This window comes from Athene cunicularia (assembly GCF_003259725.1).
Source record: "Athene cunicularia isolate RWA chromosome 14 unlocalized genomic scaffold, athCun1 chr14_part1, whole genome shotgun sequence".
NCBI classification, from domain to species: Eukaryota; Metazoa; Chordata; class Aves; order Strigiformes; family Strigidae; genus Athene; species Athene cunicularia.
In genome coordinates, this window is record NW_020799118.1 from 15,217,170 (window position 1) to 15,239,348 (window position 22,179).

The 22,179-nt window shown below is 39.6% G+C and overlaps 1 protein-coding gene across 2 annotated transcripts in view; it reads right to left on the reverse strand.

The window, feature by feature from the left end:
- CLUAP1 (clusterin associated protein 1) overlaps positions 1–22,179 on the reverse strand; it is a 74,860-nt gene that overhangs the window by 23,420 nt on the left and 29,261 nt on the right. For both annotated transcript variants that reach the window (XM_026859040.1, XM_026859039.1), the window contains exon 9: positions 4,534–4,606. In XM_026859040.1, the coding sequence (XP_026714841.1) occupies positions 4,534–4,606 (73 nt within the window). The remainder of the gene's footprint in view (positions 1–4,533; positions 4,607–22,179) is intronic.

Consider the following 22,179-nt stretch of genomic DNA (forward strand, 5'->3'; position numbering starts at 1 on the left):
AGCACATCTATTTGCTCTGTTTAATTGAGCAAGACGATAGAGCTAAGCACATTTTGCTTGGCTGTCAGAAAAAGAGTTCTTGGCAACAAGAACTGGCCAAGGAAACACTTTGGTTGTGTACTAAGCAGAACTGAAACTCTCCAGGAGCATCAGTTAATCCTGTTGCTATTGCTGAAAACTTTATAGTGCAAATTTCAAAATACAGTGTAACAGGGGTGTTTATTCATTTTACAGACCAAGCAAGCATATGCAGGGGGGCCTGACTGGGGTGGCACACCAGAGAGTGGTACAGTCAATGAAAAATGCAGTTTTACATCAAATACTTTTTCAAACTGAAATCAAATCCTGGGCATAGTGTTGCTCAAAAGAAATATAGGAAATATTTTGAAAAATTTGAAGGGTTTATTTTTATATTTTCAAAACAAAATATTTTACTTTTTTTAAACCTATAGTTTATATAGTCTGCTTTTAAATTGACAAAAAAAATCTTAAAAAGAAAGAATGCAAGAAAACGCATGTGGAAAAGTGTGTAAAAAACTGGGAAAAAAAGATCTGTAAATCAGTAAGCTGATTAGTCTGAAAAAATGTATTTCAGTCTAGAAACATTTCTACTTGTTACTTTTTGCTCAGCAAATGTTTTTTAAATCTTGGATGAACCTGAAAACACATCTTGAATTTCTGCTGTGGTCAATGACCTTCCTTAGCCCTCTCCTCTCACACCAAACCAATCAGAACAACTCTTCACGTGTCTACACCTGACAACAGTTCTATCAACAGCCTTCACAGTGCTCATCCCAGTAGCGTCTAATATAATGTTTTAAGAGACTCTCTGCCATTAACCACAAGGAAACCAAGCCCTGACCTTCAGTCAGTTGGCATTTGTTACTTTGCACCAGTTGGATGTGGCAGAAGAGCAGCACACTGTGTGAAACCACATCGTATACTGGTTTCTTTAAGAGCATCTTATGTGAAATGAAGAATACAAAAACAACAGCCGTTTACTTACCATTTATCACAAAAAAACACTTCTGTACTGCTGTAAATACTTCATCATGTACACTTTTATCATGCAAATAATACTCAAAGCCTGATCTGTATCTGGAGTTCAACATCTTTATGTAATTTAAGCAGAGTTTTTCATATAACTTCACGTTAGCTTTTCTTTTTTTTTTTGTAGTGCAGGTTTTATAGAGATGCTCTGTCAGAAATAAAACACGATTTGCCATGTATTCTAGCAAAAGAACAAAAAGAACCAGGCTGTTTATGAATCATAACTTCTAAAGTTTTTTTCACATTTCACGTGAATACCATGACATATCCATGGGCTTTCTATATTCTTAACACAGACCTGCACAATTCAACCTACATTCCATAGCTCTTCTTTACAAGAAATATGATTTAGGTTTCTCTGGCGTTAGTTCAGCCTGAAACTCAACTGAGAGCTGTTCAGAATTCCTGCAACTTCTGCTGCTGAGAAATGAACTGTTAATTTGCAACCTTTCTTACTAAATTAGAGGGAGATAAGGTCAAAGGATCCAGACAATGAGAGAACTGAATCAATTTCGAATGTACGCAAAGGTAAGAGTGCTTACAAGGGCAGAACAGATGATGACTTTTATCAGTTAATGGTAACAAATTTATCACCAGATTCCAGCCTATGCTGTTAAAGAGACTCATTAAGTGTTTTGCAGCTCGCAGGGGCAAAGTGTAATGAGAGTTAGAGAACCTTCCCTTTTCCTTGCAGGAGGCACTGGCCCAGTCCTACCCCTCTGTGTAGGAAAGGAATGAATACATTCAAACGAAGCTCACTCCACCACTCTGGACCTTCAAGATTCAGACAGAGAGTCTTAGGATACTGAGAGACTCTAGGCCAGCCTGCCCACCTTCCACTGAGCAGAGCTGCAAGGGGAAGAAGAATCTAATCCCTTTGTCTCCAGAGCCTGTTGCATGAGCAAGTCAGAACTTTAATGCTCCTGTGAGCAGGCACAATGTATTCGTTGGGTTGGAGGCCCAGACAACAAAGTCCTACATTTTTTGACAAACTGAAGATGAAAGAAAATTTAGGACCAAAGTGCTTTGCTTCGTGTGTGTGGCATTACTCAAAACCGCAAGTGGAATAAGGAAGTATTTTCTCCTCCCAAAACCTACTTTAGAAAGATGTTTCTGATGGTGAAGAAAAGCCCTTCTTTAATCATCCTTGTGTCGGTCTCATTAACAGAGCACATCCTATCTTAGAAAGAGGACATAGCATGCAGAATCTCCAAACATAGGTGAAAGAAGGTTTAAGTCCTCATGCCTGTAGCCCTTTACACCATTTCCCCACAATACACACAATGCTTGCAGTCCTCCTTGATAAAACCACTAACTGCCAGACCAAGGTTGTTGGGCTCTCAGAAGCAGAAACTCCATCCCTTATCGTGTGTTCTATTTCAAGTGTGAATTTCACTATTAACCTCTGGGGGGAGTTCAGGCAGGCGATACTGCAGCCATCCTGCTGCAGTTTCTTTGTTTCCTCTTGTGCAAAAAATGTATTTTTCCTGTGACTAGGATCCTGAGATCAACATAACCGTTCTGTAGATATCTCCCTAATAGGACACCGTGCCATTTAAGACACCAACCTCTGCATTCTCTTACAAAAGCAAATCTCTTGGTTTTGAATTGTATGAAGGGCATCATTTAGCTCATAATGAGGAGAGTGGGGTCTGGTCTGAGGGGAAAGCACAGCCTCGTATGTGATCTTACATGTTAGCAAACTGTGGTCTCAGAGAGTTTTACAACATTCAATAAATTAACCTTACAGCATGCAGTAATGAAGCTGTGCTCTGTGCTCATGACTGGGGAAACAGCCTCTGAGAGCCAAATTTATTGTCTCAGTTACACCTCTGCAACTCTGCAGACTTCCACACCATATGCAGATAACGACAGACTGTAGCTGACAAAGATTACTTGATTTTCCATGGTTATCAGACAGTCACTAAATGAGCCAGCACTGAAAATCAGGATCCTGGTGCTCTTACCACTAGAATAAATATAAATTATGACAACTAAGTACTTGAATAAAGATGTATTATGGTAATATTCTTAGGTCATTAAAAGTCATGATCATATGTTGTTATGTGGCAGTTAAATCACTCACTAAAAGGCAAGGTTCATATTGTTTCAGAGATGCAAAATGACTGAATAGTTTTCCACAGACAAGGAGAAAACAGATCAGCAATTTTTCACATTATACTTCACAGAGCTAATTACTGATGATGGATGTTCTTCTCTTCTTGAACTTATTTGCCCTGGAAACTGTCAGCAGGACTTGGACTTTTTCACTCAAGTAAATCCTTGAAACAATTCCATATTCTTGTAATTTATATTACGAATCCTATTTTTCAGCCAAAACTTCTTCAGCTTTTACTGCACTGACATAAGATGATGAAATCAAAGATGGCAGAAATATGTGAATTTTCTGTTTCATGAGCTTGCACTGAAAATCTCTGCCAGCAAACAAACTGTGAATCATAGCTTTTATGTCCTTACTCAGTTTCAGATTTCATGAACTCTCCCTCTGATCCTGAGAATTAACTTTCCTTCTATTTTCTTCCACTACCATATAAAAATGCACATACTGCAATATTAAATTCACTGGGGTAATTAATGAGGAAGTTCTTGCTGATGCTTGGATCAAAAGGAGCAAAGTCTGGTCTGTTAGCTTTATACAAAATCTCCAGAGGTTGTTAGTCCCTTCTGATCCTCAGCTAGAATTAATTAAGACTAAGTTTAGAAAAAAAGAAAAAGTTCCAAATTTTAACTGCATTCACATTTTGCAGGTACACTAAAATCAAGCAAATGCAAGCAGGCAAACGTGGATCCTACTTTGAAGAGTAGTGATATTAAAGAGGAATTCTAGCTGAGAGTTTTTCATCAGTGAAAGTTACAATCTGATAGGCAGACCATAGAATTAGTCTGAACACATAACCAAACTCCATGCCACGCAATGTGTCAGGTTAACTGCTGAGGACAGAGATTACACTGCAGTTTTACACGGCACACCAACACATCTGTAATACGAGGCAGTGAAGCAGTCCCACAAACCAATGAGACTACTCACCTACACACGAGCATTTTGCTGAGTGGAATCATCTAACCAAGTTTGTTCACAAACAAATCTTTCATTAGCAATCCCATAGTGCTGGGACAAGTGCTGTGTCCATAGTGAACCCATATAGGTTTTGATAATAGTAAAATGAAGCCTAAAATCTGCTCACTGCAATTGCACAGCATGTTTTGTGGATGACTCTTTTCATCCCTCAGCACTGCAGGTAAAATTTACAAGGCAGAGGAGCATTTCACAGAGGTTAAGTTCCCTGTTTCACTGTTGTCCTTTTAAAGTTATTATAATTCCATGTTTTCTAACACAACCTGTTGACTGTCATCTATCCCATGTTCCCTCCACTTCATGATTGTAAGCAGATATTTATACATGAAGTAGCCAGTACGTAACAATTTCTCTGCTAGTACAAGTGGTGAAGAAATCTCACTTACTTCCACTCTTAAGCAGGTGCTGTTCCTCTTCCTTCAGCCTGTTCTGCATAAGACGTAGCATATTTGTTGTTTCCTGTAAGAGGTAAAAACAACTGAATTAGAAAAGCTGCCGTTGCTCAGTCAAGTAGCTAATTGGATGTTCCCACAACAACAGTTACGAGCACTCACAGGTAGAATGAGAATAGAAAATTCCAGCATTTAAAATATTTTATGAAAATAAGGTCTTAATTGAAACATGGGAGCTCCTACTTACTTTGCCCAGGAGGGTCAGGATATAAAGCATATAACCAAGTAAAACAGTGCACTGAGAATCAGCCATACATTCCCACCAGCTGAAACCTCACTTACCACACTGAAAATGAGTTCATTTGTCTCCATCCCACAGAAAATTACTGCTGTTACAGAATGGAAGTGGCCTTCTTTGGAAAGCAGTCTTTGGTAGTTGTTTTCAACCAATATTCCATTAAACACCAGAAGTGGTTTGTGAAATGACTGCAGCTTCATAATACACAAACCAAACCAGAATAAATTCACATATTTCCAAGCACACAAACAAAATGGGAGCAAAAAGCCCTATCAATACTGGAGAAGTATAGCTATATACTATAATATTTGGGTGCAAAGGAGAACCACGACAGTAAGACTGGACAAGGTGGTTTGGTGATTTTCTTTTTTGAATATGGTTGTTAAATAAAAATGTGCCAAGAAACACTACTGGAATGACAGTATGATAAAGTTATGACAAATATGGTTCAGAGCAAATGGAAAAAGGTAAGTAGAACAGTGGTGGTTGTGCTGAGGAAGAAAAGCAAATCACAAGTCTCGACCCATTCAAATAAAGGCCAATGATATTAGAAAATGTTACAAAAAGGCCCATGAGGGCTTCTAAAACCTGTCTTGCACAGCCAGCTGAGGAAGAAATGTGACAGCCCAGAAGGCAAGAAGCAAGCTGATGGTAGCAGGGCAGTGGCAGTTAAGACAGACATTGTCATTCCAGCATAATGGACTAGCAAGAAAACATGGCTGGCTCTGTAGACAGTAACTGATGAGAGTAATTTTAATCTTCTAGAATGCGTGCACTTGCAGAACATCACAAAGCAGGTAGACTAAAGGGATTATTTGACTGCTGAATACCACAAAGCAATTGTAGGAGGTGTTTCACTGAGTTCATGAAGTTCTCTACCCAGTTAGGACTAAAATCTAGCAAAGATACCAAGAGACTGAATTTTAGGAGCCAAGGTTTACTACTCCAATAGCAGCATCAAACAAAAAAAAAGTATTTTTAATGACATCTAGTTTAAATTTGGGTAATGTTAACATGTCAGAGTAGGTAAAATACGAATGCATACAATCAGATTCAGATAGAATCTACAGTACTAAACAGATGACAAACAACTGATGGAAGGATTTAGCCACAAATCTTGCTCATTTTAGTCTCTTCAATTCCAGTAAAGCAAGATAAGTAGATGGGAAAGCTAATTAACTGTGGATTGAACTAAGATTTTTCTGAGTCTTTGATTTTTCCATGCAAAATATGCTTATAATTAAAAACACCAGTTGTTTTGACATGGTCAAATCTGCCCATTTACAATGGATTTGCAGAAACTGGGACTCGGAATATTCATGGGACAGAGGAAATAAAGTAAGAAAAGCATCTGAAAATGGTTGAACCTTTTTACACTTTCAAGTGGAAACGTGTATCAATACCTATGGCAATAGGGTGCTAGCTGAGAAGGGAAAATCTCCCACCAACCTCTAAGCAGCAGCAAACCACCAAGTCCCACCCAGCACACAAGGAAGATGCTGAAAACAGAGGCCTGAGGACTGGCTGGCACAATGCATCACAACTTGGCATAAACATCTATGTCTTGGGAGTTGAAATCCACACTGAAAAAGCTTGCAGAGAAGATGCTTACAGGCGGTAAGGGGAAGTGATATAAATCACCCATACCTGGTGAGAAACATAGCTCAGGCACTGAGCTACTCTCTCAAGGCCACGGAGGGAATAAATTCTGATCCAGAAATCTGCTTTGGACAGCCATGCAAATTGTCTGCCATACAACCTCTCCAGTACTAATAAAGACAGTGGCTCCATGGATGCTAGGAAGACTGCTAATGGTTGCTCGGGACTGTAGAAATAACACTGCTAAACTGAAGCAGGCATGACACCTTCCAGGGCTATAAAGCTCATGATGCAAAATCATACTGAATGAAACACTCCAACAGTAACTTCCAACAACATAAACTGTTGAAATCTCTGAAGTGATGGATATGTATTCTGCAGGGAGATGCTAATTCCATCTGCAAGAACAAGGAAGGAAAAGACACAAGCATATTTTTATAACTTGTTTCATGCAGATTCAGAACTTTTTAAATACCCTATTTAGGAAAGTACTCTATTAAATTCTTTCTGTAAGGAACAAATAAATGACAGTGAGGACAGAAGAGTGTGACCAAAGATTAAAGGAAAGGGGAGATGTAAGGCTGCTGAGGCTGGTGCAGTTATGGTAAGAGGGCCAACAAAGGTTATCTGGCTCCTCTCAGTCCATGCTGTTGTCCATGATACAAGTGACCTCCACATAGCAGCAACACATCTGCACACTGCACAGCTCAGTTCCACTCAGAAGGGTAACCACTGCAATGATTAACATTTTCCATCTCCTCCAGTGTTGACAAAGCCTTTTTAAAGACTGATGAAAGTCAAAATGAATGTGGACAGGAGGCAAAATTTTCAGAGGTTTCTAGCTACCAGAGTTTCCTTTGGTCTCTGTAGCACATGCCCATTTCAAGACCTCCCTCTGCAACAGTGGGTCTCGACATTTTCTGACTGAGCCTCACACCTGTTATCTTCTTCCCCTACCTCCTCCTCCCTATCTGGTTTCTCCCAGTCAGTCTTAAGATTTAAAGACAGTCAGAGATTTAAAGAAGTCTTGCCCCTGCCCCAGCAAACGTTTACAATACAGTCTCCCCACTGCTATGTCTTTGGGACAAAGGGAGTAAGTGAGGGGATCAATCAGCCAGCTGAATCTCAACCCTATGGCTGTTGCAGCCTACACCGTGCATATGGCAAAGAAAATCTACAGGGAGGAAAAAAGGAAGAATATTTCCCAATTGTCATGGGGACAAATTCATAAACCCAGACAACATTTCTAAAATGTTCACATACCAGTGAAATAATGGGTACAGATATAATCATTGCCTAGTACTGTAATTCCAGGGACATGGTAAGACAGCTGAAACTGGCAATTCAAATTCAGTCAAATAAGCAGTCACCCTGCACCGCTTGCTCCTTCCTTTTTATCACTCTTCTGCTCTGGTGCAAGCATTTGTGCAGTGACACAAAAGAAACCTGGTGAAAACTAATCCATCAAAACAACATTATGCGAGGCAAATTCTCCACTGCAGTTCAGCATGTGGTTACACAAATTCCTGACTGGCACAACAAAGGACGGGGTGTTGCAGTTGTGGGAAAAACAGCAGTGGTACGAAGATGAGACACGGTTTGTTTCAGCTTCAGTGCTGCTTTATGGAGTTAAAATACAAGAGAAATGAAGTCTAAGAAAAAGGTTTAACCATACAGATGAACTACTTCTCCCCCCCTTCCTTTATCCTCTTACTTGTGCTACTGACAGCAGCTCAGCTGACCTCAGAGTAAGCCAGCCCAGAGACTCAACTGGCAAGAATAATCTTCATTTTCTACTGGTTTGGATATCTGAACAGCTCAATGCACAGTCGGCCAAATGGGGCTGTCAGCCCAAAGGAGCTGCTGAGACTACATCATCCCTTTCCATAGCAGCCCATGACTCCATCAGTTGAGCTGTGCTGCCAGACTACACCCTGCAAAAGCTTATCAAAAACTGCAGCAACAAAAACTTGTTTCAAATGGGCAGCCCCAAACCAGTTGGAAACAGGATAGCCATCAGTTAAGTGCTGTTTATAGTCCTTAAGATCTTTAGTAAGATCTTTAAAGGAGGGGCCAGAAGTGATGGCAGATCATATATCTAGAAAGTAAACAAAATTTATCACACAATTTTTTGAAGTTACATACCGACTTAAAAGAATCTGCAGAGAAACCTTAGCTCCGTTAAATTAGTGAAAAAATTATTATAAGAGCTTCGTTGGTTTAAGATTTTGCGTTTAAAAAAATGTCAACTTCTAAACAGCTGAGTCAGTGGCAGTTTCAGCTTCTCTCTCTCCTGGTTACTTTTAATGACTGCAATCATTAGGCTGCATTTTTTGGCTTGACCTGCTTCCACCTTCACTGCAGACACCACTCCCCACACTACATCTTAACAGATGTCATTTATATCAGCTCCGTTAAAGCAAGGCCATGCTAATCAGAGGTGTTTTTCTCTTTCAGGCTGGCCACTTCTGTGTGACCCAGGGCTTCTGAAATGTGCCAAGCGAGAAAAGTGGAGGGTGTGACAACCGTCATGTGGATGCTCTTTCAACACACAATGTCGTACAATGGACTTTAATGAGACTAGCACTCCGCACAGGGCAAGTCACGTTTTCTGTGCGGAGTGGCAGAGTGACAGCCCCATAAAACAAGAGATGTGGCCTTGACCTTGTGAAGCACCCACAGGGAACGGCCTCAGTGCCCCAGGATGCTGTACGCACAGGAGTCAACATTTAAGCACCCTGTTCAGCCTCTCTAGTAAACAAACAAGACTGAAATGCTGCAGGCAAACACTGCACGTATCTTACTCTATAAGCAAACTGTACCCAAATTAAGTGGGAGCATACACCGTGGAATCACAGTGTCACATTAACGCAATTAAATTGCCAATTGACACAAAAGCAGAGCCAGCCTGCCCGGTCAGAGGGGGCTCCCTGGCCTTTCAGGACACCAGAGATTACTGAGGCTGAAAATCCTGCTTCAGAGGCAGACAGATCTCTGCTGAGATGGGACTTTTCCTCCCCTGTATCATACATTATGAAGCCTTTTCTAGGTGTAAATCTGCCATTCAACGACTATTCAAATCAATCACTTTCTAGACTCAGAGCATACAGCCTAGTGAAATAGGCAGCAAAGGCAGGATTTTGTTGCTAATGCTCAGACCCCCAGAACAACTCCGGCTCCCAGGGATCCTCAGAAGTTCCCAGCCCAACCTCCTGCTCAAAAGCAGGATCAGCAACAGGATCAGATCACAGTGCTCAGGGCTTGAGCTTGCTGGGTCTTAAAAACCTCCAGCGAGAGAGACCAATCATCCCGTCTGTACAACTGTTCTGATACCTGACTACCCAAAAGGTGAAAAAGTTTCCTTATATCAAGTCAGAACAATTTTTCATTCCTAGTAATTTGTCCATGCCTTTTAGCATAAGGATTCAGTTCACCTAAAGTCACCAGTTATGTCACCAGCTTTTCATAGCAGGCACCTCATCTTGTGACACACAATCTATATACAGTCAATAGGAACAGGAAATAGACTTCTTTTGTTGACAAACTAGGACTAACGAAGGCTTTTAAAAGAAACACATTTCACTTAGTTTACCATCATCTGTACTCAACTCAGCAAGAATGTTACATGCCTTCTACAGCCCACTGAATACACTAAAGATAAATGTGTGGGTTTTGTAGAATGGAGTTTGAATGAGCACAGTACAGATATTCTGTATGTCAATCTACTTTAACTGGCAAAGCAGATGGCTTTACATCTCATATCTGATTATGAAAGCCTTTGGAAAACCTCAATAAAACAAAACAATGCCTGTTTGGCAGCATATTTTAATATAGTCAAACCTATTGCTCTACAGACAAGTAAAATGTCAATTATGGGTTTCCATAGTAGGATGAATGGGAGTCGGCTTTGAAAAAATCTTTTTACAGAAAGCTATACAAAAGCAGAGCCTGAGAAATGGCTTTTCATCGATTGCCTATTTTTTGTAATTTCTTCGAGAAAAGAATTACTGAACAGCATGCAATTACAACTACATGCAAACTACACACAACTATGTGCAGGGTCTGGGGTGGAGGGGATTGCTTGGTTTGGTTTTTTTTTGTTTTTAACAGAGGCCAGTATGCCACAATGGAGAATATCCTCCAGCAGCAGACCCAAAGACAACTAGCTCTGCCACTAACTTGGTGTTTGACTTAAGGTGAGTGATCCAGGATTTGAATAAGCCACAATTTCTTGACTGACAGACCTTTATGATACACCTAACACTGCTGAGTATTGTTTTAAACACTAAAGTTGCTGAAATCATGAGATGGAAGACAACTCTGCCCCTGCAGATTGATAAGCAGCAAGTCTAAAAGGACTCAAAACCAGAAAGAAGCGATGCAGCATTTGATAATTTAAAATATCTCTTTAAAAAAAAAAAAAAAAAAGTTAACCTCAAAGTTTTGTTGGGAAAGATGTGGAGGAAACATCAGGAGGATTCTGAATACAAAGAATTTGCATCTTGCAGCCAGCTGGCACACAAAATGGGTACCACTAAGTAGCAAGAAAAGGGAAAGAAGTGGGGAAAATAGGAAAGAGATAAGTATGAAAGAACAACAGGACAACAGCTCACTGACTTTTTTTTGTTCGGATACTACCATTTCAGTTTCGCCTAGGCTATTCCTTCTGTTCCCAAACATCCTCCCCAATCCTAGAAATCTCTCTAGACATCTCTATGTATAACCTTTTCATCTTAGTAAGGGAAAACAATGTTTCCTTCTGTTTGTTTTGTTTTGTTTTTTCACTAGTGATTTTCTAATCCTACTGCTTTGTAGTACACTTAAAGAAAACCAATTTGATGATGGATTGAACCACCTCATCTTCACCTTGCCTATTAATCTCAGCAGCTGTTTCTTGTTTTGTTACAGAACAAAGCAGCTGAGATTAGCTCTTGCTACATGCACACAATGGGATTTGTTTTTCATAATAGAGTGTTGCCACTCATTCAGCTGGGGTGAGATACAAGGATGAGGAGAAATTGTGCAGTGCTTGAACAGAGAATGTGACAGTACTCTTAATCAGAGGAAGCCTGCTAGGTGCAACAGAAAGGTAAGTGAACACAATATTGAGGTTGCACAGCTAAAGTTCATGATAGCATGAGGTACCCACCTCCCCGGAGCTGTTTTTTAAGAATAGAAGATGATAAGATGATGCTCCCTATCATGCTGAACTACTATTAAATACCTCACCCTACATTCATGCTCAGTTTTATGATTTGAATTGGAATGTGGCTGTAGTTATGCTTGACTAAAGGTGACTGCAATGCTACAGGTTTTGTTCCTTTTTAGTCTGTTGAGGAATAAAGACTATAGGAGAGATAAGATCCATGAAAAAGCAGGGCAGAAGAATCTTTGCTAATAGGCTTTCTAACCTACGAGGAGGGCTTCAAACTGGGTCTGTCAGGGAACGATGATGATGATAGCTTGGCAAGAAATGGGGGCACCATGAACAGTGAAGGGGAGGCTGTGGTATGTTGCTTGTGAAGGCAGCACAAGCAGGATCCCATCTCAAGTGCCTGAACACAAGTACATACGTGACAGCAAACAAAACAGGAGGAATTCAAAGGTGCATAGCTTTGATGTCATCAGGATTACAGAAATATAATGACAGCTTCCGTGTGTGGAGGTTGCACTAGGTGGATATAGGCACTCTAGAAAGGACAGGCTGGGAGGTGGGGGAGGAGGGTTGCTCCTTCTGCAGAGCAGCAGCCTGAATGTGCTGAACATTGCCTTCTGGTAAGCGATGAGCCCTTTGAGAGTTTATGGTTAAGGATCAGAGGACAAACTGCTGACCTATAAAACAACACCGATCATGCTGCATAAACTAATATTCATTTTAACCTTAAACTTTTAAACATTTATTGCTAGCAAATCACTTCAGTAAAAAAAAACAAAACCAAAAGTCACAGCTGGCAGTATTACCAGAGGGGTGTTTTGGTTTCCCATCTCTTGTCTATAGTAATTTGACTGGGACTTTTGTTTTCCTACAAAAGTTGCCAAAATTGAAAATTAAAAAATTCCTTTCCATATTACACAATGTACTCAGTACATCACACTCAGTGTAGAACCACAGGCAAGATGGCTTACAAGTACTTAAAGACAGCAATAAAGCAGGACCCTAGCCTTCTGGCACAGAGACAGATTTTGCATCTAGAGGTTATTCTTCTTTGACTGATGCCACCTCAGTAATTCTGAAGTGTTATCACCGTGATAGAGATTTCTCATGAATACAGAAGCAGCAAACTCCCCCAAAACCCCAATCTTAGATGAAGTACAGTACTTTGGAGAACGTAGTCTCAGACAAATGAGCCAGAAGAGCTGCACCAGAAGAGGAAACATGAACTTGTTCCAGCAGATTCTCTGGATCCCTCATCAAAGTTCATACAAAAAATACATAGCTTTTACAACCATTTATATACATCTTTACCATTTTGGTCTGAAGAGTGTCTGAAAGCCATCACCACTGGCCATTTAAACTTTTTTAGAGGTCATCTTTCCAGTGGATGAGCACACACTGAATGAATCGAAAATCAGCAGCTCCTATTATAAGACCATCTGTCTCCTCCTTATTCTCATGAGTCCCATCTTCTCCCTGGCTTTCATGTGCTGAAACAGTCATTGCTCTCATCATTAATAGTCATTTTACAGTAATCATTTCTATTGAAACACATATAAAGCATATTTGAGAGTATTTTATACACTTAACTGATCCTCACCAGAAATTCATTGTTACCATAATACTAGCACTACCAGTGTCAGTGGAAGGGGATGGGAATTAATTTCTGCTGTATTGTCATTATTTTAATTTATTTTTTTTTTTAAATCTTGAAACTCTTCTGTCCCAGCTAGCCATTCCATGTCATTGATGTGTATATTTTCAAAAGAATCAAATTATTTTGAAAATTAGCAAATCTTATGCTGCTTTACAACATGACTGTCTTTCCAGGTTATTCTTTTCCTGTATTAAACCCTGCATTTTGCTGCTTCTTGTGTAAGAATTGTTCACTAAGAATACTGTAATACAGTGAAAATCTTCAATAAATGGGGCAGAAGAGTATTTGTCATTTAAGCTGATGGAATAGCACTTAGCCAAGTGGCACACCAAATGTGACTTAGCAGGCTCAGTAGAAGGAGACTGAACAGCATTCATGTTGATCAGTTCTCAGCACACAGGCGCCAACGGAACGTAGCATCCTCCCCTAATAAATTCTGACACAGCAACTCCAGTGATCACATTTATCAAGCAATTAGATCTGTTAGATCACTACTGAAGTGCATTTTAATCAACAAGTCAGAAAAATACCTCAAAAGCTTCTTGAAAGGTTTATCTTTTCAAGGAAATACATATTAATTAACTGAATTTCATTCACACCGTCATGAAAATTAGAAAACATTTTAGCTTTTTGCCTCATCTAAGTGAAATGTATCGTAAAGGAAAGCTGTCATAGTAAAAAGATCTAGTACGGGCTCTTATGACAAATTTTTTTGGGGGAAAAAGTCTTTAGGAAGGTATTCTGCTATCAGGGATTTGCAGGAAAGTGAGGAAAGAAACAGGGTGCCCAGCTGATCCTTTGCATTGGGTCATGAGAGTAGCAGAAGGCAGATAGGAAAAGATACAATTTATGGCCTAGGCTATCTACACTGATACTGTTCTTACATAGCGGCTCTTAATGATACCACACTCAGGCTACATGAAGCCAGACAGTGAAGTGTATTCAAAAAACACACTTAAGCTAACAAGATGCATCACAATCCGCAGCAAGTATTTAAAAAATAGATTGGTTTAATGTTTCTCACATACACTTCTTCCTAAAGCTTCCATAATTACTTAGCAAGCTCTGACTGCATACATCCCGCTCAAACACTGCAACAACCACTTTTCAGAACAGATAAATTGGAGTTGGAAGTGAATAGCACACTTCATAACCTGAAGTTGAGAGGTGGCATCCTGAGACTTAAGGCGGACCAGTTACTGTTCCTCTTGAATAAGCAGACTGCACATGAAGGTCTTGTCTAGACATTAATACTCCCCCTTTGGGAACTCAAAAGGAAGGAACAAAACAGAAAGGACAAATTAGCTCAGAGGGACGAATTCCAACTTGAGAGTTGTTTGTTCCTGCACTATGGAAAGGGTTTCCTGACTTGCCTATAGATTAGGGTGCCATTTTCATACTTTGTATGAACTCTCTTTGCTTCTCTCTACAGCTCTCCCCTCATCCTCATAAAGTAAAGAAGTAATTCTCCCAGTGGCATGTTTCTCGAGCAACTGTTGATGCAATAGAAAAGCTTTCTGTACAGGTTAGTCCACTTTTTTCTGTGCCTATACATTACATTTTCCATTAGAACAGTCAAATGGTGACCAAATTAGCTGTGCATTCTCTGTCCTTGGAGGCTTTCAAGACTGGCCTGGATAAAGTCGAGCAATGTGGTCTGATGCCATAGCTGACCTTGCTTTGAAAAGAATTTATCTGTGAATCAGCGACCAAGAAAGCAGGTTTGAAAGTTATTTAGCTATTTTGACTGGTTTTCTATTAAAAATCCAACAAAACCAAAGAAACCCCAACTTTCCACACCTCAAACAATCCTCTCCGCTGCTGTACTGTGACTGTTTTGGGTTATATATTAGGATGCATGGCAATTCAAGGAATTTGACATAAGCTACATGAAAACTCCCCCAGAAAAGATACTAGTCCATCTCTGTGTAATCTTATCCCCTTCATTATGAGTTCTGGAGCTAACTCTGGTTCTGATGAGCTTGAGGCTTCAAATCTTCCTTTACTCCATGACCTTCTCTTTTCTTTCTCTCTGAAGCTCCAATGATTAGGATCCCTTCTTGCATGCACCCACGCACTGTATTCATTACTTCCTGGGCCAGCCAGTTCTCCCCCACACCTGTGTGTGCATTTGCACAGTATGGACCACTTTTCAGCCTGATGTAGCTTTTCCTTTGACTATTGCCATTGATTTAACAATAATGGGAAAAAAACACCATAGATACGGAAAAGCCTTCACAAAAAAATGATGATGTATACCAAATGCTTTTGCTGAACTAATTTTCCAGAACTTTTCCTAGAGCACACTTTGCTGTGCCACTGATGAGAGCTGTCTCATTATTCACGTGAATTGGGCCATTTTGAGAGCAAGGCATTTTGCACTGTCACGATTCACTGCAACAAGTACCAGCATAAATGACTTTTTCAGTTGGTTAAAGCAGCACAGGGATCCTGCCTACCCTGTTTATGCTAGGTTAAGGTTTTCCTTTCAGGTTCAGCAAGATCCACATTTAATAAAGCTGGCTAAAGGTTTGAAGTCAAAGGCCCCAAGAGGATGCAAAAAATACTCCTGAACCATCCAGGAACCACAGGTCAGAGCCAAGGGAGCAGAACGTTAGAGGAAAAACAGCACTGAGCACACCGCTGAGGATTTATGTGACTGTCTATGACAGGGCATAGCTCAAGAGGACTGCGAAGAGACAGAAGACAAAAGGATTGGTAGGGCCCTGGCAGAGATTGCAAAATGAGACTAGTCGAGATCACGGGCCTTTAAATCATCTGCCAGCACTGAGAGAACTCTAAACAGAACTAAGAAAAAAAGGGGAAAAAAAAAAAAAGGCCCAGAATAACATTTTCTGCCCAGAATTTTCCAGTTAAAATACTCTCAATACAAAAAGCTTCAAGTCAGCAATTATACCCAGGAATTCACTACCACCTCACAGAGGATGGACTTTATCTGGTGAATCAGATGTATTCATCATTAGATAGAATGAAAGTTTGCCATAATGACAACTCCTTTCCATTTTTCCTATTTGCTTTTACAGAAACTATGAATTATAATTACTCAGTAACAGCTCATTGAGCATTCCCTTCATGTATTACATTTTTATTGTACCAAGCTTACAAGCAATATTGCTTGGATGTGCGATTTATTTCAATTAATATACAATTCTGTAATATAAACCTGAGGTCAGTTTGCAGCGTCTAAAGAAATTATCACGCAAATTAATGTTGATTGGAAGTTAGTAGTCACAGCTGTGTCTTCTTCACCACCACAAAGCAGTCACTGTCACATTACTGCTAGAATCTAACATCAGAATTATCCTCTCCCTGCATCACAGGCAGTAGAAACCCTTAAGTGTTTGAAGAGGAGTCAGGATTATTCCCTCTTTTCAAGGAGAGAGCTTATTATATTAAAGAGTAGTTGTTCTTGGTGAACTAGATGGTTCCAGGAACTGATAATGGAATCTGCTGCCTTCCATCTTGAGATCAGTTAGCTCCAATACAGCCCATGTTTCTTATAGCAAAGAATCTCTTCAACAAGTGGCTGACGCACACTTCAGTTTATTTCTTATTTCCCACCAGTCAAGCCCCAAATTAAGAAGCAGTGCCAGCAAACCCCTCTCTAACAGTCTTGTTACAGCCCTAGCACAGGAATTAAAGACCTGTTTTTCATGATTTCTCCAGTTTGAAAACATTTGTACTCCTAGTTCCTGCTTGCCAGAACAGTGCTCAAGCTACTAGCTTAGAAGACTGGGATAAAACTATTTTTAAATAACTCATTGTGGTGGGTTAGATAAGAAGAAAGTGAAGATGGCTAATGATGCAGACAAATCTCTCTTCTGAAAGAGGATGGCAAGCACTGTTTTTAGGACTGTTCACATGGATAAAGCTATAATTCTTCAATACAAAACAAGGAGGTAATCATCTCTGGGCAACCAATGATGTACAACAACATCAGGTTTCACCTTACAAATCCTTATTCTCTAGTTTCACTAACTCTCTGTTCTTCACATAATCACCCAGCCTAAGTAGTAGGAACAAAGGATAGTTTCATTCCAGCCTACTTTACAGATTAAGACACAAGAGCTGTTGGTTTAAAAAAAAAATCTGTGTGGCTGACCAGGAACTGAGATGTAGGATGCACTATATGAAGTCCTTGTTTCTTGTTAGAAGATGGTGACCAGAAGGTTAAGTGAGTTAGACCCTGCTTAACAGTCCAGGCTCTGACCAAGTCAGGTTTCTCCTCACTCCTCTCAAAGCTTGAGTAGGAGACAGGCATATAGCTTTCCAGGTCAACCAATTTTAAAAAAAGGAGGGTCTCGGAATGTAGTGACCTAAAATGTAGGTTTCTATTGATTTCAAGACTACATCGTACTCAAGGTAAGCCTGAATAAGACTGTAAATGCATTTGTAGCAAAACAAACACTACTCACAGGCCCTAGGCAGAAAGGTGTAACTGTTTGCCCCAGAAATTGTTACATTTCCTTAGTCCAGATGTTTGACCCTGCTTTAATGCTTCTGAAATAGTATGGCTCACAATTTGGTGACTGGTTATCTCAATATCAGAATCCTATTCAAAGAATCCCAACAGTATCCCGGAGCTCTCAGAGAAGGCGGCAATGGCTGTGCAAGATGCAGTCATTCACACTGCCAGTCTGTGCCGTGCTAGGTGAGCGTTAGCCACGGGTTCTGACAGGACACCTCTTCAAGAGGTCTCCTGTTCACACATGCATAGTGTTTAATTTTCATATTTTACAGAATTGAACTAGAAATTGTTTCTATAGAACTAGAAAACTGAGAATTATTTTACTATTTAATATTTAAAACCTCAAACCTTACTGTTTTGCACATTATGAGATTACTCATGCTTGTGCAAATCAAAATGCTAGTCTCATGGCTACTTTTCTCTACTGCTAAGTACCAGTAGCAGAGCATAAACCTCCTAAATTTCATATACATAATTTTAACATTACCTACTTACATCATTTGGTGCAAATCACTTGCAAAATATCCGTCCCAAAATAAAAGTTATTTTAATTTTTTCTTTCAATCAATTCCTTGGTTTTTAATCACCTATTAAAAGGTCTCTCACAATGATTTTTATGTGTTGATCTCTGGAGCGAAAAAAATTTATCTGCTTTATCAGTGTTGCTTCAAGTGATCTGATTGTCTCCTACTTTGAGTGAATTTCAAGCTAGATTTCTGTTATATAATACACACATCTAAAGTACTTGTGAATATTCAAAAGCTTAATGTAGGCTGACAGGGAAGACAGAAAGACTATAATGTGAAGAATTCACTTATTCTATCTTCTTCCCAGATAAAACTGGATAAATACTTAAATCCTAAAAGGCAGTACATTCAGAACACACTAAACAGAGGTTGTTTTCATGCAGTGTTTCTTCTGGAGTGGAGTCACTGCAGAAGAAATTCAGTGAGACAACCTAAGAACTGCAGGTAGTAGAAATCAGGTAGTGTCTGATTTCTGTTCATGAAAATCATTCATGGATTTCCAAGCTACACTATCAGTGACAGCTATTACATCTCACATGTCACAGAAGGAATTACTGGCACAACAGAGAAACTCACCCTCAGTACACTGCAAAACTTACTAGATACTCTCCCTGTGTTCCTTCCACAACTGCAGAGTATTTCATATGTAACAGAATTAGCACGGTTTTACCAGAGCAGCAAGAACGAACTAGGCTGAGTAACCAGGGGGTTCATACCCAAGCACAGCACCAAGCCCTGATGAAGAAGGAACCTCTTTAACTCTTCTGCTAAGGCGTTCATGGGCTGCTGAAGGCAGACTATGAATGTTTCCATTCCTCAGAAAAGCATATAAGTGATGAGTAGAGTTTTGAAAAAAAAAAATTTTTTCAGACCTAGAGATCAAACAAGTTCTAGAGTCTGTCAGATGCAAAGAACTTGAAGCTGTGAGTCACATGACCCCAAATCAACTGAGCTGATCTCAATTGTTTTCATCTCCCAGGAAATTTTCCTACAGCTGTTAATGTGAGATAGTATCAATAAAGCACCAGGAGCAGGTACACACACAACTGCTTCAGGGCATTTAGAGGTACCTTTGAGAGTCTAGATCTAGTTGCCATGGTATTGGCAGGGGATTGCAGTTTTTTACTTCAGAGGAATCTGAATCTCTTCTAAAATGCTCTTCACATGCCTTCCTACCTTTTCTCTATCTCCATCTTCTCCTTTTGCGTGACCATCATTTCTCAGGCCAGCAACTTCCTCTGTCCTTTTCTCCTGTGCTCCATTACCCCTACTCTCTCCCTGTGCATTCCCTTCCTCCTCTATTTTTTCCTACATTTCTCCATTATGGGATTTGTATGTCTCAGTGCACCAATACTGTCATACTTGTACACTGGACTAAATGACAAAATAGAAGCAACCAGCAATTAAGATGCTTGCTTTTACTTTTATATCTGATATTCAATATAATTCAGCAATACTGGATCAGGAGTGCTCTCCTGGTACTTATAAAAATGTTACCAGTCATAATTCAAATGTATATTAGTTAGAAGATTAAAGACTGTAACCAAAGACTTTTCATATTAACCTTCTGTCTGGCTGTTTCAGTAAGCAGACATCACAACACAAATGTCTAGATTTAGTATTTCAAATGGGATAGCTCATTGCAAAAAGACATGAAAACCAGCAGAACCAAGAAGTATCTCAGAGTAGAGCGAACTCAAATATCCCTATTTTGTGCCTAATCAGAATAAAGCATCTGCTTTGGGTATGGAGCTCTGATAAAAAAACCCCTTTAGTTTAATGAAGAGGGGATTTTATTTGAGGAGGGCGGGTTGCAACGGGAAAGTCGCAATACAGTCTCTTTGACTTTTCCTTGCTTAATCATGATGGACCACTTATTGATAGTAATGTCATAAGGATGAAACGAAAAATGGTTTAAGCAATCCCAAACCAAAGGTAACAACCGAGTGGCTTAAAACATCCTCTTCCATGTGTCCACCTCATCATGGTATTCCATAGCTGAGATTTCACAGATCTAGTATAAAAGCAGTCTTAAAATACCTTAAGAGAAAGTAGTGGAAGAAGCAAGTACTTCAGGGATCTCCTCTGTGAAGCACAAAAAAGAATAAGCATATTCTGTCTAGAGAAAAGGCAAATGCTAAAGGATATTGCCAAGTTATTCTGGCATTACACAAACTAGGTTCAAAAACGTCTTTTTAACTATATTAGTCTGTGTCGTCCTTTGAAAGAGAGGCATTCATTTACAGTCCATAGAATATTTCAACCTCCAAATCTGAAAACCCCTGAAACCGATTTTTAGAGCAGCCAAAGTTCTAATAGCATTCATGTCTAAACATCAGAAACAATTTAATCTTAAAACCAGGGTAAAAATTAATGAAGTGTGCTGAATCTTTTTACAAAGCAGAAAAATAAGAACAAATCTTTGAGGAGACGTGGCACATAAATCCCTGCTTCTGCACAGAAATGCAAGAAGATGGATTAATTCCATGAGCAGCACAAGAGAACAGAAACAGAATAAAAGAGGTGGCTGAAAATGAAAAAAGGCTAAAGGAATGACAAAGACAAAAGACTTATTTAAATTCCTCAGATCCAATAATAAGTAGTGCATGACAGTTTGACAATAAGTATGAGAAACTCACTCAGAGAAGGAGTCATGTGAGGACTTCTGACACCTCTACAAATGAGAGTTGATTACAGACAAATAATTTCATATTTTTCATACATTTCAAAGGGCTTCCACATCAAATAGGCAGGTGCTCCACAGCTGGTAATTTCATCATCGATTAACTGTTCAGTTCTGGCAATTCATTTGGTTCAGACTCAACACCAAGACTTTAAGTTCCTTTTAACACAGAGAGATATTTCTCAGCCCAGGCCTGGCAGGAGAGTCCTGCCAATTGTTCTCCAACCATCGCTCTATATTATTACGGAAACTGGGAGGCAAAGGGAACAGGAGGCTTAAGACAACAACAGGAGCTACAGAGTGCTCCTCTCCATGCAACTGTACACCTACAACATCAAAGAACAAACCAAAAAAAAATCCACACAAACGACCAGCACTGCAGTCTGGAGAGGGTGGAGTGCTTCAACTGCTCAATATCACTTAATTAAAATTGCGTGCTTGGGTACAATCTTTAAATCACTTTTCTAATTAGGAAGTCACTCTGGCCCAGGTCATTAGCTGTGCAACATCAGCAGGGTATCAAAACAGCTTTGAGGCTAAGTGCAGTGGAGATTAGAGTCGTTATTCAGCAACTGTCTCTCAATCAGAACAAAAATTCCTCCTAAAAAAATGCACACCTAGTCAAGGAAAGGGGTCCACGAATCAGTCCTTAGGACTGAACAGCACACAGAGTGCTGGATTAATCTAATTACATTGCTGTTGCTTTTTTCTGGCAAGCTATTTAACAAAATACACAGTGATAGAAGAATTGACTCTCACTTCTACTACAGAAGGTAATTAAGATTTGTTTAGTGAAACAAAAGAGAAATCAGGATGGCAAAGAAATCAAAATTTTCAGTGTTTCTTGACAGCTGGAGAGACTGTGTATTAAAATGAATTAAATGTAATTATCCTCATTACTTCTTCCTCAGTTGATTCTGAAAATGACATGAGATGATAAACTTTAGGACAACATGCAGCATCATTTTGGGGCAAACTGTTTTTTTTTTTTCAAGCATGGAACAAATGACCCACAGTCTTGCTCCACCAACAAATAGCCAAAGATGATGAAGCACCACCTGAAAAGCAGATCAAGACTGACAGGAGTAGTGAGAGAAATACTCTGGTGTTCCAGGTTGGCAAGATACTAATCTGATATGGATTAAACAGTGTGCCAGCTTTTTAAAGTAAAAATTTTTAAAACTGGTTTGGAAATAGGAGTGCACCAGCAAGTTTCTTCATTTAACTGGGAC